At 34.4% G+C, this 22,858-nt stretch overlaps 1 protein-coding gene across 2 annotated transcripts in view; it reads right to left on the minus strand.

Annotated features, from left to right (window-relative positions):
• Nucleotides 1-22,858, minus strand: part of GLP2R (glucagon like peptide 2 receptor) — a 64,600-nt gene that overhangs the window by 11,389 nt on the left and 30,353 nt on the right. For both annotated transcript variants that reach the window (XM_074260207.1, XM_074260206.1), the window contains 3 exons: nt 17,591-17,660; nt 11,075-11,163; nt 4,397-4,535 (listed from right to left, as the gene is read on the minus strand). In XM_074260207.1, coding sequence (XP_074116308.1) covers nt 4,397-4,535; nt 11,075-11,163; nt 17,591-17,660 — 298 coding nt within the window. The remainder of the gene's footprint in view (nt 1-4,396; nt 4,536-11,074; nt 11,164-17,590; nt 17,661-22,858) is intronic.

Consider the following 22,858-nt stretch of genomic DNA (forward strand, 5'->3'; position numbering starts at 1 on the left):
ATTCAGGAAGAAGTACAGTATTCTTGGACCTATTCATTACAAATCTAGACAATATTAACTCTTCTAAGAGTCAAATCTGGAAAGCTAGGCAGTGGAACTTATTTTCCTTAACCTTGTTTCTTGAAGTACTTTCTAGGCTTTCTCCAAATACTAGTTACTGTATGCAGTATCTATTGCTTACTACTTTTTTAAGGGCATGAGGAAGAATCACAAAGTTATTAAACATCCATATTAATCCATTGTCCTAAGACACTAACATCTACATTCATAGGATTTGGGAACTAGAAGTAATCTTAGAGATAATTTAGATCATTATTTCATTTTACAGGAGAGAAAATTAAGGACTAGAAAAAACTGAGTCACCCAAGGTTGTACAAGTTATTGTAGCAGAAGTGGGATAAGAACCTACTGTTATTTAATAACTTATTTTTATACCAATAACTCCCAGATCTATAAATCCAGCTCTGCTCTTTCTCTTAAGCTACAGTCCTATACATATAATTCTCAGGCATTTCAAACTGATTATTACATATGCATCTAAAAATCAAGATCACCAAAACAGAACACATTATCTTTTTTCCCAAAGTGACTCTTTTCTGAGAAGTAATGTAGAGGGCTGGAACTCTGGAGAAATATACTTGAAACAAGGTGTTACCTCAGTAGAACTGATGAGGTAATGGTTCTCTAGTTCACATATATACTTAGTACTTAGTATTAATGGTTCTCTAAGTTCACACATAATCAGTATTCTGTAAAGATGCAATTGCAATAAGGTATATAAGGGCTAAGAAGGACTAGAAGATAGGCATTCTATCTTTGACCAGCCTCATGGTGGCTGTCCTGCCTTCATTACTTCTCCACCTAAAGACCAAGACCCGTTTGAAGGACCTCCAGAAAGCTAGCCCGAACATTACAAACTAAAGGCACACCATTCTTCTAGTCACCCACTTCAAAATTTTGGTGTCATCCTCAATTTCTCACTCTCCCATATTCTATAAATCCAATCTGTTTCCAAATCTTGTTATTCTCTTCCAAAGGTCCCTTCCTCTTCACTCTCACAGTCATCTCTTTAGTTCAGCCCTCATTCCTTTCTGCCTATAACAATAGCCTTATCCCAGAGAATGGGCTTGTGGGTATTCCAAAGGTGTAAACTCCTTTAAAGGTATGAACTAAAGGTGTGAACTCTGAGCTAGAGAATTGTTAAGTACTATGCTAAATTAGACAACTGAGTTAGCACCTAGTAATCCTAACATTTTTCCTTCTGGCCTTTCCAGTCTTCTCACACATTATAATAAATTCCATAAATTCTATGGTTTAACCATTCTGGCCTACTTGCTTTTCCTTAGACATGAGTCTCCCAACACCCAACTCCATGGTTTTGCACTGGCTATCCACTATGCTTATAATGTTCTTCCTCCTCATTTCCACTTATTGAAATCCTTGTTTTCTTTCAAGCCCCACTTTCTACATGAAGCCTTTCCATATCTCTGCAGTTGTTAGTGCTCTCCCCCTTAGCTGCTTTCTATTTCTCTTGGCTTTATATGTATACATTTATACATATAAATATTTATGATTCACATATACATGTAAATATTTATGATTTATAAACATATACATTTACAGATTTATGTTGTCTTCACAGATGGAATGTAAACAGGGACTGTTTAACTCTCTGTTTCTCCAGAATTTATAGCAAATTCTAATATTCTACTAAATACCTAAAAATGTTTATTGATTGATTAACCATAAAAGAAGCTGTAATGATGTAGAAGATAAGAAGAGAATAAACATCATATCATGTTTCAGAGTACATGCCCATGAGTTAAAACAAAGACTAGTTTGAAAAAATAGGCCATTTGGTAATTATTAAGCTGACTAATGGAAATGCATAATTTAAATGAAGCCCCAATCTATTTAATCAATTCCACCATGTTTTCAGTCAAAATAGAAAATTTCTACCATCTGTGGAGTAATTTTTAATATCTTTTGTAAATACAGTCTTTAATGAATAAGGGTAAGACAAAATTATCCTATAATTTTAGTGTACCTCTACCAGATAAGTAGTCAGAACTACAGGATATGAGTTGATCTAGGGAGATGGCCATAGGGGCAAGAGAAGGAGACAAATATAACAGATGTTGTAGAGATAAAAACAACAACTGTTATGTGAAGTGAGGGAAAGGAAGAAGCCAAGAAAGGACTTCCTTATTTTTGATGAGAACACGAGAGTAGAAAGCATTTAGAGTGAAAAGCTGCCATTCAGAACTCCAAAAGCCAGAATTGTAGGCTCAGAATATGGAGAAAGAGATTGCCAAACTGGGAGGTTCCAAATTCCAGGTGATTTAGCAATGGGCTGAGTAAGAATTAAGAGATAAGGGAATGTGTTTGAAAGAAAACTAGGAGGGGTAGGCCTCCTATGTCCGGTAAGACATTTGGTATCTGGTACAGAATCATAAAAAGATCTGGAAAACAGAAAATAAGGAAACTGAGGCCAACTGATCAGCCTGCCCTACATGTCATCAAATAGCAATCAGGGAACCTATTTAGACAAAAGGAAAAACATATAAAGGTGCTTCAATATACAGTAGAAATTATTGGTACAATATAGCAGCCAAAACAAAAATGCAGCTATCTCAGGCTTCAGCATTAGAATGCTTAGCAATGATATTCCTACTAGAGGCAGACCACAAAGGAAGTATTCTTTTCTATTCTGAACACCATATTTTAGGAAGGACATTGAAAAATAGCAACTCAAATAGAACAGAGTTTTTAATATAGTAAAGGGAGATGTTATGTGCCCTTTTGTATCTGTTGTGCAGCCAGGTAGTTCAGTGGATAGAACGGTGGTCCTAGAGTCAGGAAATTCTGAATTCAAATATGACCTCAGATACTCATTAGCTGTATAACGCTAATAGGTGTTTTATCTTTACCTAATCCACTGGAGAAGGAAATGCCAAATCAGTCCAATATCTTTGCCAAGAAAACTGCTTACAGGGTCTCAAAGAGTTGGACATAAAGAAACAATTTCACTAATCCATCTGTTACACAGGATTAAGGGGATGACTCCAAAGAGTCAAGGATCCAAAAACCAGTCCTTATAAACTTAAAAGATTCTTTTCTGCCTCAGCAATTTGTGTGTGAACTTTATAGGTTTAAATAGATTTAACATGTTTTTATAACAAAAACCAAATAATATTAAATAATTTATTTTTGCTCAAATTTTCAACCTGAATTATACAACAGAGCTTCAGGCCTTAGTTGTTCAGGCAACATTAGCTCTGAATGGTAGGAACTGATTCCTACTACTAACTTCTCTTAATTTGTTCCCTGTACCATTTTTTTGACTTTGTTGAATACTAGTTTAGGTAGTTTTGTGTCTCCTGGTTCTGTCCCTGATTTAAGATAGTTACAATTTTAGATTTAACCTCAATGTGACCTTGTCTTATTTCAAGTGCATCTAGCTTTCTGTTTCTATTTATCACTTTTGTTCTGCCTTAACTAAAAATTATGTGTGCTAGTTTAAGAGATCCCCTTTCCTTATTCTGTTTTAAAGTCATTAAATAGCTCAGAGTTTTGAATGATGTTCATTTAGTAAAACTAAGCACTTTATAAAAGGGGCACAAAATGAGGAATCACACAAACTCATACAAATAGTAAAAACTCTAATATGATGTTTACAGAATGAAGAAATAACAAAAACTAAATAGGTATGCCCACAGACAGCATAGTTTTTTGTGTCAAGGGGTAAGTAGAAATGGATAGATCTAACCTAAAATCAAGAGATTTAATGGTTATTGGCTGAAGTAGAGCCTTAATCTGGAACAACTCTATCTTTCCAGCTTTATCTTCCAATACTTCTTTTTTTTTTTTTAACTTTTATTTGTATGTATGTATGAGCGGGGAAGGGGTGGCATAATTGGGGTTAAGGATCACACACAGCTGTTAAGTGTCTGAGGTCAAATTTGAACTCAGGTCCTTCTGACTTCAGGGATGATGCTTTATCAACTGCACCATCTAACTGCCCCAATATCAAGAATCTTTAGATTTTTCATATTAGGTTTGGTGGGGGAGGGTGGAAAAGAGGACAGTGTTGGGAATAAGTATTTATATAGTGTCTACTATACTGAGTGTTCATTTGATCTTCACAACAAACCTGGAAGTAGGTACTGTTATTAACCCCATTTTACAATTGAAGAAACTGAGGCAGACAAATTAAGTAACTTGCCCAGCCTAAGCAATGCTTAGATATTAAGTGCCTGAGGCTGTATTTAAATTCAGTTCTTCTTAACTGTAAGTTCAGTATTCTATCTATTTTACCACCTAAATACCTCTATTTAAATAAAAATCACTTCTATTTTCTCAAAGTTGAGCCATTTAACTTCATAATCCTACTTACATGGAAGGAGCTCATTGTTAACTGAATGAAGAGTCTTATATGTTTTGAAAAATCTTCAACTTTTTCATCAATGACAAAGGAACAGATTACCTCATATACGCCCAGCAAAAGAATAAGAACCAGTGTTGATTTTGCCAACCTAAAAATTATAAAAAGAGTAACTGTTAAATATAGTAATATTCAGAAATGGCAAATCAGTAAATTGGAGAAATACTGATTGATTTCCATATTGTAATTATCCAAACCAGTTGCTGCTACACTATAACTCTTAACTCTCTTAACTATACCCTCTTCTAGAATTTTGTTCATTACTTCTGGTGGGAAGAAGAGGGAGAAAATTACAAGACATGTATTGTCAGCATTCCACCCAGCTCGGGAACTTCCCCAAGCAGTCTTTATCTGATATTTGGCTTTTTTCCCCCTAAGGAGTAAAATATAGGTAAGCCAGACATTTATTTCTCTCTCTTTTTTTTTTCTTTTTTTTTTAACTATTTTTAAAATTAATTTTTATAATTATAACATTTTCTTTGACAGTACATATGCATAGATAATTTTTTTTTTTTTTTTACAACATTAGCCTTTGTACTCCCTTCTGTTCCGAGTTTTTCCCCTCCTTCCCTCCACTCCCTCCCCTAGATGGCAGGCATTCCCATACATATTAAATATCTTATAGTATATCCTAGGTACAATATATATGTGCAGAACCGAATTTTGTTGTTGTTGTTGTTGCAAAGGAATAAGCCAGACATTTAATTTACATTGTTAGATTTCTACTCCTCACTGGTTATAAAATGTACTTCATATCACTTTTTAGCAAATGATACTTCTAGAACTATGGGAGTGGTTAAAAATTTTGCAATAAAGATATATGATTTTTCAAAAATAAATTAATTTAAAGCAAATATAAATCAGGGGGAAAAGACATTGTCATGTGCACAGGAGGATATGAGAGTATTCAAAATATGAAATAATAAATTTCTGTTTCAAGAAAACCTATATAATAAATATTATACATTGTGTTCAGAGCTGTCCATTTTTTCTTTGCTTCCTTGTAGGTTTCCTTTTGTTCTCTGCTGTGAACTTTTTACTTTATTCTTCCCTCCCCTTGACCCAAGACAGCTACAATTAAGCACAATTTCAAAAATATATACATATAGATACATATACATACACATAGATAGATATCTATAATCCTACACATATACATTCATCTATGTGAGACTACTCTGCTTGTTGGTCTTTTGTTACTCTGAAGATGGATAACATCATCTTTCATAGGTCTTTTCATATTTTTCTAAATCCACCAACTCATCATTTCCTATACCACAGCAATATTCCAACCTCATACTGTCTAGTTTTTTTAATTAATCTAAAATAATATTGATTAATATAACTGACATATACTTTCTCTATTTTCCTCTTTTGATTAAATCTATTTTAACATTATCTGAAATCATGATTACTAGCCCTGTTTTTTTTTTTTTTTTACTTAATAAATTCTACTCAGGGTTTTTATTATTATGTATATCTTATTTTCTATCCCTCCTTATTCCTCCGCTTCACTTCTCCCTACTACATTGCCTTTCTAGCCCCCCCACCCTGCCAAGAATTTTTCCATTTTCCTCTCCTTTTACCCTTATCTCCTTACCATTAATCTACATACCCTTCTATAACTCTACCATTCTATTCTCTCACCCTCTTATTTCTTTATAATTTTAGAAGACTTTTATTCCCTCTTATATATATATATATGTATATACTTTTAAATTTTTCTTTCTTTAACCTTGATCTGATGTGAATATGATTCCCTCTGAAAATTTCTCCCTTAGCCTCTTCCCCCTCCCTATCATCTTACCCTCTTATTTCTTTCTGAATTTAGAAGAGTTATACCCTTCTAGATATATGTATATGTGTGTGTATATATATATATATATATATATATATATATATATATATATATATATATATATATATATATATATATATATACATATATACATATATATTTTTTTTATATGGAACAATACGTACATATGCGCGCGCACACACACACACACGTATGTATGTATTGTTCCCTTTTTAATCCATTCCCAATGAGAGTAGAGTTCCAGAATTACTAGCCCATCCTTGGGTTTCCTACAGTTTTACTTTTTAAAATCACATCATTCTCAGCTCTACCCCAATCTTTCTTTTAAACTATCCTATTACTGACTATCTTAGACATGTGGTTTACATTTCCATGTGTAAACATAAACTATTTGTCCTTATTGAGTTCCTTGTAATTAGTCTTTGATGTTTACCTTGTATTTCCCTTGGATCTTGCATGCCAAATTTTCTATTAAGTTCAGCTCTTTTTGTAACAAAATCCTAAAAGTCTGCAATTCATTGAATATTTTTTTTTTCACTTCAGATTATGCTTAACTTTTTTGGTTATGGTATTCTTGGCTTCAACTCCACTTCTTTTGCTCTTTGATAGTGCTCCAAGATTTGCAATCTTTTAATATAGCTGCTGCTAGGTCTTATGTGATTCTAAGTGTGGCTCTGCAGTATTTGAATTGTTTTTGGTTTTTTCTTATTGCACATGATGTTTTCTCCTTGAGCTGGGAGTTTTGGAATTTGGCTATGATATTCTTGAAAATTTTCCTGATAGGATCTCTTTCAAGTGGTGATTAATTAAGTTGTGTTTTTTTTCTATTTCTATTTGATTTTCTCTTATCTTTTATTAAAGTAAAAAGAATTTACTGTTCAAAAGGTAAATTGAAACAAAGAAAAAAGCTGTGAATATGTTCTCTAAAAAAATTTTTAGAAGCTCACATCATTTGAAATATTTTTCACACATTGTAACTGTGAAACATCTCAAAATTCAATTTATAATTAAACATTTCAGTCTGTGGCAGCAATCATATCAAAATACAGACATGACATGAGGCATCTTCTTTTGAGAGGCTGTAGGGGACATTTCTTTTCAAACTCCCATTAACTTAGTATTGCTACTACTTGGTAGCACATATAAATAGAATTATCTAACAAAATCATAGCTCCCCTCAATCTACACTTATGCATTTGGGAATCATTTGGAAAAAAGATATTTCCTTGCCTTTGGCAATATAAAAGGACTATGCTGATTATAACATCCCTCATAATCATTATATACTTCAACAACAGTACTGTATGAGGATGTATTCTGATGGAAGTGGATATCTTCAACAAAGAGAAGATCTAATTCAGTTCCAATTGATCAATGATGGAAAGAATCACCTACACCCAGAGAAGGAACACTGGGAGATGAGTGTAAACTGTTTGCATTTTTGTTTTTCTTCCCAGGTTATTTTTGCCTTCTGAATTTAATTCTTCCTGTGTAACAAGAAATTCGGTTCTGCACACGTATCTAGGATATACATAACATATTTAACATGTATAAGATTGCCTGCCATCTAGGGGAAGAGGTGGAGGGAAGGAAGGGAAAAATTGGAACAGAAGAGTGCAAAGGATAATGTTATAAAAAATTACCCATGCATATGTACTGTCAAAAAAAAGTTATAATTATATAATTTTAAAAATAAAATAAAAAAAAATAAAATAACATCCCTCATATAGTTCCTCTTCTCCCTACTTAGAAAGCTATCATCTTATTTAGATCTCACTATTTCCTTCATAAATTATTGAAATGATATTCTAATTAGTCTCTCTGTATCAAGTCTCTCCCAATTTAATCCATTCTCCACTTGACTGCCAAGGAAATTTATGAGGAATTTAGATCTGATAATATCATCCCCTATTCAATTTTCAACTAGTCCTTCAGTCTGGGGATCATGGGATGACTGACTGGGACACACAACACCCCTTAGATGCTGCTTCTGCTGTTTTCGCCTCTGGCCTGATCCCCCAGTGAACGTAGGGACATCTCTACGACCCTTGTCAGCTTGAAGCAATTATAGAAGATGTGACCTTTACCCCAAAAGAATTTGGGGGCACTGCTTGAGAGGGGAAATGATGCAAATTGTGTCCCCCTTGACTTTTGGGGGGAGCAATGGGGGTGAAATTCTTCTTTGGGAGAGACCCACCCTCAAGGAATGAAGATAAGTAGTTTCATTCAGTTGGAAATCTTGGCAGGGACTAATTACACCCTCTATTGAGTTGAAAATTAGTCCAGGACAACACCCAATAGCCCAAACTTAAGTGGTTTCATTCAATTGGAGATCTCGGCCTGATATTCCTATTGAGTGGTTTGAAACTCTAAGATAACTGGAAATCTAGGCCTGGGGACATTGACAACATTAAGGGATTCTGAAATTCTGAACTCCAAATCTCTACAGAAGTCTGAAACAAGATTATGCTTTGTCAAGGAACCTCTCTTCTTTGTATAGCTGCCTGCCAGGATTCTTGCCCACTGTGAAGATAGTTTCTTCTCAGTGCTAACCTTTGCCATTTTCCCTGACAGAACCTTACCTACCAAGAAGTTTGCCTTCTTAGCAAAGCTGGCTTCTCAGTGCCAACAATAAAAATCCCTTTTTCCATTCAGATTTCAGGTTTGTAAATTCTTTCACACTGGATCTGCGTCTCTGACCAGAGGAGATTCCCCACCTCAATTCTCTACTACTAACATTGCATCAATTCTATGAACATAGATCTAGATTAAAAGGGACTAACAATAAAGGCTTCATGCTCTCTATAATGTATCTAACAAGTTATTATGTAACCTTTACTTGAAGATTTACAATTGTGCTGAAGGCTCAAACACTTTACAATCTGAATCAGTTTCAGAATAGGTGGTTCTCTTTTTGAGGGGAGAATTAATAAGGTCCTTTTTTTCCTATTGTTTATTCTATTTTCCTTGGACTCTAAGAACTAAGTCTGTATGGCATATATAGATATCTAGAAAATGTCATTAAAGTGACAAATGATTGGAGGAAACTGAGTAGACCACTTTTGCTTTACAAAAGTTTCAATATGTAATTCTGTATTCCAGCCTGGATCATTTACATAAGACTCTTTTTTATTTAGTAGACAGGATCCTTCATGCTTATATCAATGACACAGGGGGCCTGAGGGCCTGGGAGAATTGAGACAGTCTTCTTCTGGCTTCCTGCTTCAAGAGAAGACACATGTGATTCCAAATTTTTTGGGGGAGAGAAATCTTTTTATGATTCACTTGAATTTTGTAATGAAAAGCCAAATTTTCTACTTATCTCTGGTCTTTTCATCAATAATGCTTAAAAGTTTTCTATGTCATTAAATATCTAATCCTCCCTTCCTTCCATCTTCCCACTTGCTCTGAAGATTTATATTCAATTTTGCTGGGCAAGTGATAACTTGGTTATTATCCTAACTTCTTTGTTCTCTAGAATATTTCAAGCCCTCAGATCTTTTTAGGAAGAAGCTGCTAAATCTTGTGTTGTCCTGATTGGGGTTTTATATTTGAATTGTTTCCTTCTGAATGCTTGCAAAATTATCTGCTTAATCTAAGGGCTCTGGAATTTAGCGATACTATTCCTAAAAGTTTTCATTTTGGGATCTTTTTCAGGAGATACTTGGTGGATCTTTTCAGTTTTTATTTTGCTCTCTGATTCTAGAATATCAGGGCAGTTTTCCTTGATAATTTCTTGAAATGTGATATCTAGGCTCTTTTTTTTTTTTTTTTTTTTTTTTTTTAACAAAGCTTTTAGCCAGTCCAATAATTTTAAAATTAACTCTCCTGGATCTATTTTTCTGGTCAATTGTTTTTCCAATGAGAGTTCATGTTGTGTTTTTCTTTCTTTTGATTTTATTGTTTCTTGATTTCTTATAAAATCATAAGCTTCCATTTACCTCCTTTACCATTTGGGGAATTCTACTTTAAAAAAAAATTTTTTTCTTCAGGGAATTTTTGTGCCTCTTTGACCATTTGGTATATTCTGTTTAAGGTTTTATTTTCATTAGTATGTATGTAGTGTGTGTGTGTGTGTGTGTGTGTGTGTGTGTGTGTGTGTGTGTCCTTTACCAAACTATTGACTCTTTTTTCTATTATTTTTCTTGTATTACTCTCATATGTTCTTCCCAATTTTTCTTCTACTTGTCTTACTTTATTTTGAAAATCCTTTTTGAGCTCTTCCATGGCCTGAGACCAGTTCCTATTTTTCTTGGAGGCTTTAGATGTTGGAGCTTCAACTTTGGGGGTCAATTGGTCAGTATGATTACCTAGCATTTTACTTCATTTTATTGTTATTTGAATTTACATTGTTACAATCATAAATATTGTTTCCCTCTTATTTGATCCTCACAACAACACTGTAAGGTAAATGCTATGATTTTTCTTTTCATTTTACAGTTGAGAAAGCTGAGGCAGATAAAAGTTAAGTGATTTGCCTAGGATCACACAATTATCTGAAGTTGGACTTGAACTCCGATCTTTCTGACTCCAGGAAAAGCATTCTATTCACTGTGACAACTGTCATGAGGATAATATCTTTAATACTTAACTCACTGGGTATTGTAAGGATCAAGGATAATATGTACAGAGTGCTTTGCAGAGATTAAAGTGATATGTAAATGTCAGTTATCATTATAATTATTCCTTCCCCAAAATATCCTGTCCTAGAAATTTTTGGGTGCTATATTGGTTTAAAACCAATATATTATGCCTGACAGCTTAAGAATACAGATTCTTACCTACACCAACAAACTTCTTTGTCCACTTACCTGTATTTATAATCACTGAAGCACATCTGATGGGCTTTAAGCTTAGATATGAGCAATCTGAGAATTTTCAGGAAGATGAAGAAATTGACCTACAAAAAGAATAAACATGAATAAGTGACATATACAGAACCCTGGAAACAATTATTCTCAATCACTTACTCTCAGACTGCTAAATCAAAACACTGTGTAGATCACTACCATATCTCTACCTTGAAATCCTTTTCTTTCTTCTCCATTTCAAGAGTTCTTTCTCTGAAGAAAACTTCCCTGCTTTTCCTGGTAGAAAATATTCTCCCCTTTTCATTTCTTATAACAGTTCCTCTGGGGACCTGTCTCTGGTGCTTATCTTAATTTTCCCATGTATCCTAATTACACATGTAGTAGCTTTCCAATTAGTCTGTAATTCTCAGGGATTGCGTCTTTTCACCCTTATATTCCCAGTACCTCACACTGTGTCTGGTTCATAATATGTTTTTAAGAAATACATGTCAATTTGGAAACCTAAGACAGATTTAGTTCTCAGTTGATCAGGTGGTATACATTTAGATACTATTTTGTTTTACTCCTTTCATTTCCTTTCTTTCTCTTTCTTCCTTCTTTTTTCTTTTCTCCCTTCCTCCTTCCTTCCACCCTCCTTTTCTTTCTTTCTTTCTTGTGATGAAAAATGCTATCCACATCCAGAGAAAAAATTGATGGAATCTGAATATAGATAGAAATGTATTACTTTTTACTTTATTTTTATAGGAATAATTTACAATATGACTAAAAAATAGAAATATGTTTTACATAACTGTATATACATATCTATCTATATGTAAAACTTATGTTGAAATGCTGATTATTATCTCAGGGAGGAGAGAGGAAAAGGAGAGAGGAAGAACATTTGAAACTCAAAAAAAAATTTAAATTAATGTTTAATCTTTATATGTAATTACAATATAATTTACATGTAATACTATGTATTTGCATGTATAGTGTTAAAAATACTATACATTTTTAAAAAGAGCTAGTTCTCTGGTAAGAGGTTAGGTTGACTTGCCTAGGGTCATATTGTTTGTGCTAGAGATATGATAGGAAACAAGTTCTTCTTATCTTTAAGAGCATCTCCCTTTCCACTATACCACATTGTTTCTCACTACACCACACAATACTATTTTAAATATCATGAATTAAAATACTAGAACAGACATTGAAAGAAAATTTCTTGCATTTTGTTTAAAGGAAAGGCTCCATTAAAATCAACTGAAAAATTTGAGGAGGATAGTTATCATTTTTCTGAAAATCTCTATCATTAATAAATTCCAAACCCTATAACCATTAATTTAAATGTTAGTACTTTCAAAGTAAGACTTTTATCTACCTCAGACATTAATAGTGTCTAACTCCATTATACAATCTTAGCAAATGCCACTACTTTGACCCAATTATGTCTATTGGAATTATTGTTAATAAGAACTCATCAGTGGGTAAAGGGTAAGAGGACAGTAATGACTTATAATGTTACTAGTGCAGATCCACAGAATTGCCTACAGAATCCAAGATAGCAGTTGCTGACTGGGAATCCAACCTACCAAAGTGAATGCTACACAGAAATATAGATAAGATTCTTCAAGCATCTTTAATTTAATAAGTTCATTTCCTCTTGGGTCTTCCTTTCAAGAAATGCAAAGCAACTTCCCAAAACTGGAACACCATTTAGGAGGCTATTTCAATAATTTGGGAAAGTGGTGATGAAGACTCTCTCCTTCCTTTTCTCAGTACCTCTATTTCTTTGTCTCTCTCTCTATTTCTGTATATCACTTTCAAGAGACAGCCAGGTAAGACAATGAATAGAGTGCTAGATCTTGAGTCAAAAATTCCTGAGTTAAAATATGACCTCAGACATTGATCAGTTGTGTGAATTAACCTCTACCTGCTCCCATAAAATGAAAATGACAATAATACCTATCTCCCAGAGTTGTTTTGAAGATAAATGAGATAATATTTGTAAGTTATTTCATAAATCTTAAGGTGTTAAATAATGTTAAATAACTTCTCTTTGTATACACATGTGTGCATATGCACATACACACTTATACATATGTATGTATAAGGGCAGATAAATGGCAGAGTGAGTCTGGAGTCAAAACTCACCTTCTGAGCTCTAATCTCAGCTCAAATACTTATGAGTTCTGTGATCCTGGAAAGATTACTTAATCCTGTTTGCCTCAGTTTCCTTTTCTATAAAGTAAGCTGCTCACCTTATAGGTTACCAGGAAATGGCAACATACTTTTGTACTTTCACCAAGAGTACCCTAAATAGGGTCATGAAGAGTAGGACATGACTAAAATGACTGAAAAACAACAATGTAAGTATGTACGTATATACAAGCATTTATATTGTTTTGAAGGTCTTATGAGGACAACCTAAGAGACAACAAGCAGTAGGGATTCATATTGGACCTGTACTTTTTTCAGGAAAAACAAAAACATACACTCTTAGCCTGGGCCTAAACCTCTTTAGATTTACTACCTAAGGATATAAACTATGAGACTTGCTAAGGTAAAAGATTTGCAAACAAGGTTATCCTAGCCTTTCTGTTTTTCATCTGGTGGGTCTCCTAACCTTAACATGTTTGGTCATCATCTAATACATTTTAAAAAATCTTCATCTCTGCAGATAAAACTGCTCTTTATGGTTTCTTTCATATGGAGCAGTTTGGAACTGAAAGATAGAAAAGCAGTTTTTGTATAAAGAAAAATAATTACATCAGCTATGAAAGGACATAAAGTGTAGCCTCTTTCATAGGTGAATAGTTTGTGCCTCAAAAAGGGGGAAAAGAATTTTAGTTTAATAAAAGTTGCTAAAATCCTATTAAACAAAAAAACTCATGCACAGTAGAGAATAAAAGAAAACCTTCAAGAAAGCAAAGAAAAGGACAGTGATGAATATAATATGTTCTATTATTATGGGTGTGAATACAGTGTATTATTATATATACTTTCTTAAAGTGGAAATTTATTGTTATATATTTTGAATACTCCCTTATGTTCTGCTGTGTATGACAATGTTTTTCCCCCCTGTTTCTGTCTTTTTTCTTTTTTTTTATTTCCTATTTAAGTTTTTAATAAATATCATAGTGTTATGCCACAGTTCTCTTTTATTGTCCTGACTCAGTTTCCCTAATTATCCTGACCAAGTCCTGACTCAGTTTCTCTAATTGTTCTGCTTCAGTTTATAATTATCAGCTCCAAACTCAGTCCTGCAAAACCTTCCCGACCTCTTTATCAGAATATTTGATAAGGATAAAAGATCTTATGTTTTAGAATATCAGAATGCCTCTCCCCATTTCTGGGGTTCTTCCCCCCCCATTTGGTCATTCCATCTCTAGAGGCTCACCCCACCCTGTCAAAACCCTGTTACCACTCTCAGCACCCTGACTCCACCCCTGCCTCAGTCTACCCCCTGAGTCTAAGCTATGTGTATATAGGTCATTGAGCACTCACAGTGTTTGCTAGATTCTTGGAGAGAATAGTCTCATTCAGCCCTGGGATTAAACCATGGATCCATTTGGTCCAAGTAAATCTCTCCTGTTTAATAAATTATTAAATACTCTCTAATCTCTATCTTGCCTCAGGCATTACAGTAGTTTTCATTTAGGACTCTCCAAACCCTTCTCCTTCTTTCCTGCATAACATTAGTAGCAGAAATCTCAAGCAAGACTTCTATCTCCCTGCCCCAGTTTTTTAAGTATTCCCTTAACTAGCAGCTGCAAATATATCAGATAAGGAAGTAATCTAACCTGTTTACTGATTTCTTTAGACCCTATAAAAAGCCCTATGTCCTTTTGTTTGGGGCCATTGTGATTTTGATACTGATCCCATATGGACAAAGTTGACTTTAATAAATTCTCCAATTGTAAATTAATATTTCTCAACTCATCTGTGTATCTTGGCACAACAATAAGGCAAGGCCTTTTTTGTATGTGAAAAGTGGGCTTTAAAGTTTAAAGGGGCAAGGGAAAAGCTTTTATTTGTTGAAAACTGATAGAATATGAGTATAAAAAAAGTAGTTTTCAAGGATACAAGTTGAAGAGAATGATTCTGAAACCACTGTGGTTTCTGAACATGTAATGCATGTTCCTGCACGTAATGCTTATAAAACATAAAAGGAAAAATATCACAAAATGAAAAATCATAAATGTTTGAAAATCATAGGATGATAAAATAAGTATTGTTGATTTAGTCAATTTTTAGCTTATAATTGAAAAATGAGTTTTTCAATACCAGAATACTCAGATTTAAACCACTGAAAGCTGTTTTTTTTTGTTGTTGTTGTTTTTGTTTTTTCCCCTTCCCTTCCCTTGCCTTCCCTTTCCCAAAAGAAGACTCTGGGCAAGATTTTTAAGTTGCTGGGCCAGTATAGATATAGATCTGCATTGATAAAGAGTTTCTTGTTCTTTTTTGTCCTTCATTCTCAAAGAGGACCAAAACATCAAAGAAATAATGCCATAACATATGAACGAGATGAGGTGAGATCTTTCAAGACAGTTGAGAAAATCGAGTAAGGCTTCATCTACTTCAGAGTTTGAGTAGGCCTGAAGGACTTTGAGGATTGAGTCAAGGGCATACTTGAGTCTCCTTCCTGCTATCCTCCCATGATATAATTTCCTCCCTATTTCAGTGAAATACCGGCAACTATGTACTTATTGGTCAAGTTCAATTTCTTGGGTAGATCTCCAGTTTAGAATGTGAGAACCTCAGCCAATGAGGATGAGGGTCAGTGGTGGGAGGGGGTATTTGCATTAGAGATTAAAAGTGTTAATCCTTCCCCAGAAGGCCCTTCCTTCCTTGGATTGTCTGCTTGAGGGTGGGATGCTTCTAGAGATCTCTCCAGGTTTTTTTTTTTTTTTGGTTTTTTTTTTTAAATGGTGACTCCTCACCATTTCTGTACCACACACATGCAAGTGAATTGGATTTAAGTGAGGGTAAGCTGTACAAAGTTACCAGTCTCACATTGTCCTCTATAGTCATCTGGGTCCAGTGGCAACATATAGATCAGGATGATGGTCCTCTATGCAGTAGGAGACTTGGCCTTTTAGATCTAACATCTTTAACAGGTTTTAGTTTATCTGAGGCAATGTCCAATATGTGATTCATTCTAGGTAAGAACTGAGGCAAAGAATGCCCTCTTTTACCCACCCTCCCCAAAAAAAATCCATCTGGGAGGAGAAAACCCTTGGGGTTTCTGGACAAAATAGAAACTGTTACTATTATATTCACTCTGAGTCAATCTAGGCCCAAAAAATGACCAAGAGACGTTTTGTTTGTTTGTTTTTTGAGATTGAGTCAAGCAATCTACTAGCCTCAATTCTTTCAGTAGAATCTTTCACTAGTCTTAATTCTTTTGGTAGAATTTTTCAGAGATTATAAGCATGTACTATCAGACACTCAGATTCCCAAATTCATTGTTCCATTTACTTACATGTTCCTTAGCTCTGATTTTACTTGTTACGAAAATTTCATTACTGGTGCTATTTCATTGCTCAAGAAGGAAGTCAATTTGGTTTTTGGATAAGGATCTCACATTTAAAGTACCAACCAGCTCAGTTGCTATTTATAGATTATCTAAAAACTAAGTGATTCTTAGCACCCTCTGATCCACCTATTGGACCCTGAGCTTCTTCTGATTGGTGAGAATTTATTTGATCCACCCTAGATGCTGAACCATCATTTTCTGGTCATTTTCATGCCATACTGCTACCACACTTTCTAACTGTATCTCAGAATATATAAATCACATCAACAAAACCACTCTATAGGGTTTCTACTTCAAAATTCTGCTTCCCTAAAACTAGGTTCCCCAATAGTGATTCCTTGATCCTTGAATTTCCTTTGGAATATAATGCTTTATTTTCATAAAAATGAGTTTCTCAAAAAAAAGTTTAAAACAAAAAAACTTAAATAAACCTTAAGAAGAGTTTCTTAATCTTGTTGTATCACAGACCCTTTGGAAATCTGGTGAAACCCCATGTACCCTTTCTCAAAATAATGTTTTTAAATGCATAAAATAAAATTCACAGCATTATGAAAAAAATCAAGTGTGAGTGAAAATAAAGACATCTTTTCTTTCTAATTTGTGGAATCCCTAAAATCTATACATAGATCTGCTTTAAAGCAAATTAACAATGAAAGAAAATTCCTCTATACACAATTAGAATCTATCCTTTACATACTTGACCTTCTAATACTCTCACCCTTTTGCTAACTTTCTCCTCTGATCACAAGATTTATCAGAAGGTAAGAATTGCTTCTCCAGGCTTTAAAAAAGTTAAATCCTCTTTCCATAACTTCAGCCTCCTCTGGCATTTTCACTTAAGGAATAAGAGAAATCATGTCTAATCTGATTTTGTCATATCCACCAGATTCCAAAAGATTCTTGTCCTGCTCAGCTCTTCATGAGGTACTGAACATTCTGAGCTAGATGATTAAAAGAAGAAAATTACTGGACAGAGAAGAAGGGAACGTGGTCCTTACTGTAATTGAAAGTAATATGGGTCCTCTGATGATCCACCAGATTTTCATATTTTTGTTTCTCCACCAGCATCTATGAAGAAATAGTACACAGAAGGGTAAGCTTAGAAGTGGGGAAGATGTTAAAAGAAAAAAAATTCCTTGTCTCCTAGACACTACATCACAGAGTCTATTTTTTACAACCAACTGTATAAAGCAAAGCATTTATGCATTTCAATATTAAGGAAAGACTGTGTAGGTTTGAAGAAGACTTTTCCATTTTGTTTACACAGACCAAAGGTTGGCCATATGTGGAGGAGAGTGGAAAAGGATGGCTGTCCAAAAGCTGTAAGGTGGTGGGTGAAATTGACTTTAAAGACAGGGAAAGAATCCTCACAGCCTGGCCAAAGTGATAGAAGTAGGAATAAGGATGGGACGTGAAGGTCTTTTAAGATAATGAGGAGGGTAATGATGAGTACCATGATGCTCCCTTAATTTCAATTTAGTAAATAATTTCAATTCAATTCTGCAAGAATTTGTTAGGGGCCTATTATTTACAAGGCCAATGTGCCCAGATGCCAGGCAAAGTAAAGTTTTTAATTTCACAGTTATTGTTCCAAAGAACCTACAATAGGAGAAAGAGGGAATGATTTGATTCAATTCAAAAAGTATTTTTAAGAGCCTACTAAATGCTAGGCACTATACTAGTTACCAGGGATACAAAGATAAACTTAAAACAGTCTCTCCTCTGAAGGAGCTTCTTCAGAAGAGGGACTGTTTCAAATTTGTCTTTGTTCAGCCTATAGGGTTCAGCCTATAGCTAAGAATCACAAGTGTTTTGAGGGAAGTCATAAAGTAGTTAATCTTGTTATGCCCATCACAGTAGCAAAGGTTATTTTGAATTGATTCTTAATTTCTGAGAAAGAGATGGAGAAGTGGTATAAGGAAGGAAAAAATGAATAGGGCTATAGCAGGGCATATTCCAGAATCACTACAAGTATCACCTTGGTCTGAGAAAGAGCTTGACTTGGCTGTGATAGTTCAGCGAATGAGTATTAGAGGTGGGATTAATTGTAATGTTCTGACTAGATTTCTGGAGGTGCTCCAAATGGGCCTTGGTTTAAGCAGAATAATCACCATGAGAATAGTCAGGAATAAAGTCCAAAGTCTTCATTGTCTCCTTCACCTGGGGCCGGGCTAGCTTTCTAGGTGACCTTCAGATGGGACTTGGTCTTAGTAGAGAAGTAAAGGAGACAGCATAGCCACCAGGATGGTCATTGTCTTCAAGTCTGTCCTCCAGCCTCCAGCCTTCAGTCTTCTGTTTTCTCTATCTCAGAGTCTATCTTCCCTCCCAGATCTAATAGCTCTTATATACTCTATTATAAGTATATCATCATGGGTATCAATCTTGTAAAATAGATGTCAACTAGTAGAACTATACTAAGAACTAAGTACACATAAACTAGAGAATCATTATATCAATTCCACTGAGTTAACACCTTGTTGTAAGATTACTTGTTTCAAATACAGTTGACCCTCTACAATTAATACCCAGGTATTCCTGAGCCACAGCTCTAGCACTCCATTCACTAAAATATGATACTGAGAATCTGGGAGAGATTTTTTTTTTTAATTATGTGACATTAGGGAAATAAACTTCAGTTTTCTCATCTGCAAAATGTAAAAAATATGTCTGAGTCCTCTTCCAAGTCTATGAAGCTATAAATAAGGGAAAGCATTCCATGTGAAGGAAAAATTATAATTTGAGGCAGTAAGCAGTCTGACTTGTTCATGTGACAGTAAAAAGGAGGAAGGAGATATGATTTAAAGAAATATTACAGGATGAGATTTTGAAGGATCTTTAAAGTCAGACAGAAAAGTGTGGAAGTTATAGTGTAGGTAATGAGGAATCTGTAGGAGAGAATATAGTGGATTAGAAGATGAAGAACTTGGAGAAGGATGACCATTTTAGAGGTTTTTATAGAAGTCTGGGTGTGAGGTTATGAGGGATGGGACAAAGGTAGTGCCCTTGCAAATGGAGAAGAAAAAAACAAAACTGAGGGCCATCTGTATGTTTTTATTTCATAGAATCAATCATTAATTTCTATTTGCTCTATTCTAATTTTTAAAAAATTAGAATTAGTCTGACACTATTTCTCCTTCTATAAAATTAAGTATCTCGGTGACACCTTCTAGCTCTGATATTCTGTGGTTCTTTATGTGGTATATGATCACACTTCTCATAGTATGGTCCAGGGATCTCTAGAGGTCCCTGAGATATTTTAGGAAGATCTGCAATGTCAAAACTATTCTTAATACTACTAAGACATTTTAATTTCTAACATGTTAAATATCAATATGAAGGAAGAAAAGAAGGAAAGAAGCATTTTTTATGTGCCTACATGTGTCCAAGGCATTGGCTAAGCATTTTACAAATATTATCTCACTTGATTCCCACAACAAATCTGGAAAATTAGTCCTTTTATTATACCCATTTTACAGGAAGCCAAGGCAAACAAGTGATTTACCCAGAATCACACAGCTTATAAGTATTTGAAACTGAATTTGAACTCAGGTCATCCTACTGCAGGTCTAACATTCTATCCAGAGTCTTGACCCTGAGACCAAAAAGTTTGAAAAAACATTGGTATGTGGCAATTTTTGGAAGAAAAGGGGAAGTTTCCATCAAAACAGAAAATACCTCATGAATTCCCTTAGTCTTCTTCCTGTTGTCAAGGTACTTAAATGCTCCTACCCATCTGGTACAACTAGTTAAGAGTGACTGAATCAACTGGCAGCAACAGCTTCTGAAGTTCTCAATCTACAGATGGTAAGGGGGTCAGAAGAAGATTGAAGGAGTCCCTTTGCTAGCACTGGTTGTAGTATCTGTTGCATTGCCCATACATACATCTGAATGGCAATCCTGGGGTGAAAAGGAGCACTCTAAGCACACCATGAGCTCAAGGATGTAGGGGAGTAAAAAACTTGATCATAGTTCCCAGAGAGAAAAGAGTGCTTGTAATCACACACAGACCAGAGTACAAACCAGGGCTGTGGTAAACAGTTCATATAGATCATACCATCTTGGAAGAAATAAAAACACAGGTGGCCAGAATGAACTGAACAAAGATCTGAAGCTTCAACCCTGGAAGCAGATCCCAACTTTAACATAGAGTTAAAAGCCAAGAAAAAGGGTGGCAAAATGAGCAAAAAAAAAAGAACTAAATTATAAAAAGTTGTTCAGATGACAGGGAAGATCAGAACACAAACTCAGAAGAAGGCAATAAGTCAAAACTGCTGCTTCTAAACCTCAAAGAAAAATCTGAATTGGTCTCAGGCCCAAGCTAAATTCCTGGAAGAACTCAAAAGGGATTTAAAAAATCAAATAAAAGAGAAGAGTAAAAATGGGAAAACAAATGAGAGGCAAGAAAATAATGTAAAAACAGTCGGTATCTTGGCAAAGGAAGCACATAAATCCACTGAAGAGAACTCCTTAAAAAGCAAAAATGGCAAAATGGAGGGAAAAGAAATACAAAAATTCACTGAAGAAAAGAACTTCTTAAAAAGATGAATTGGCCAAATGGGACAGAAGCACAAAAGCTCAGTGAGTAAAATATTTTTTTAAAAAATTAGAATAGAGCAAATAAAATTAATGATTGATTCTATGAGACATAAGAGGCAAAAAAAATCCAAAGAATGAAAAATAGAAGAAAATGTGAAATATCTTATTCGAAAAACAACTGAGTTGGAATATAGATTGAGGAGAGATAATTGAGTTATTGGATTGTCTGAAAACTAAGATGAAAAAAATATTTTAGAATCATCTTTTAAGAAATTATCAAGGAAAATTTCCCTGATACTATAGAGCAGGAGTTCTTAAACTACGGCCTGCAGGCCAGGTGCGGCCAGCTGAGGATGTTTATGTGGCCTGCAGAGTTATGGCAAATGGGCTGAGGAGCAGAGACAGAGTGTGAGTTTTTGTTTTTACTATAGTCCTGCCCTCCAACAGTCTGAGGGACAGTTAACTGGCCCCCTATTTAAAAAGTTTGAGGACCACTGCTCTAAGGGTAAAATTAGAAATTAAAAGAATTCATCAAGCACCTCCTGAAAGAGATCCCCAAAAGAAAACTCCCAGGAACAGAATAGCCAAATTCTAGAACTCTCAAGCCAAGGCAAAAATATTATAGACAGCTAGAAAGAAACAACTCAAACATAATGAAGCCATAGCCAGCATAACAAGATTTAGCACTTTATACATTACAGGATCAGAGGCCTAGGAATATGATATTACAGAGGTCAAAGGAGCTAGGATTATAATCAAAGATCACTTCCCCAGCAAAAGTGAGGGTAAGAACAGAGATGAATAAAAAATTTGACTTTTAAATATAAGATACAAGAGAAATATAAAAAAGATAAACAGGAAAGGGAAATCATAAGAGATTTTAAAAGATTAAACTCTACTTTCCTACATGGAAAGATGATACTTTCAATTCCTAAGGACTTTCTCTTTATTAGGACAGTTAGAGGGGATATACATAGAAAGAAGATATGGATGTGAGTTGATTAGGATGGGATAATATCTTTAAAAAATAAAATTAAGGGGAAAGAGAAAAGAATGCACCAGGAGGAGAAATTAAATTATCTCACTTAAAAGGTGTGTAAGAACTTTTACAGCAGAGAGGAAAGTAGATGGGAACACATAAACCTTAGCTTTCATCAAAATCAACTCAAAAGTGATGAAAAATGAAGTGATCAAAACTAGAACATTGTATGTAATAAGTGTTATTGTAACAATGATCAATTGTGAAAGACTGAGATTCTTTGATAAATACAATGATTCTAGTCGATTCAAAAAAAGTCATGATGAAAAGTACACAATTATCAAACTTGTTGTCAAATTTAAAAATGCTCTAAATTTCTTTTGATTAGAGAAATACAAATTAAAACAAATCTGAGGTACCTTTCAGATTGGCTATTATCACAAAAAAAGACAGCTAGTAGAGGGGATAGGGAGAAACTGAGACACTTAATGCATTCTTGGTGGTACTGTGAACTAATTCAACAATTCTGGAGAACAATTTGCAACTATGCCCAAAGGGCTATAAAGCTATGCATACCCTTTGACCCAGCAATAATGTGCCTAAGTCTGTATCCCAAAGAGAATTTTTTTTTAAAAGGAAAAGGTCCCATAGGTACAAAATATTTATAATAGTTCTTTGAATAGTGGCAAAGATTTGGAAATTTAGGGGATGTCCATCAATTGGGGAATAAGTAATCAAATATCAAACAGGA

Source organism: Sminthopsis crassicaudata, chromosome 4, assembly GCF_048593235.1.
Source record: "Sminthopsis crassicaudata isolate SCR6 chromosome 4, ASM4859323v1, whole genome shotgun sequence".
Lineage (NCBI taxonomy): Eukaryota > Metazoa > Chordata > Mammalia > Dasyuromorphia > Dasyuridae > Sminthopsis > Sminthopsis crassicaudata.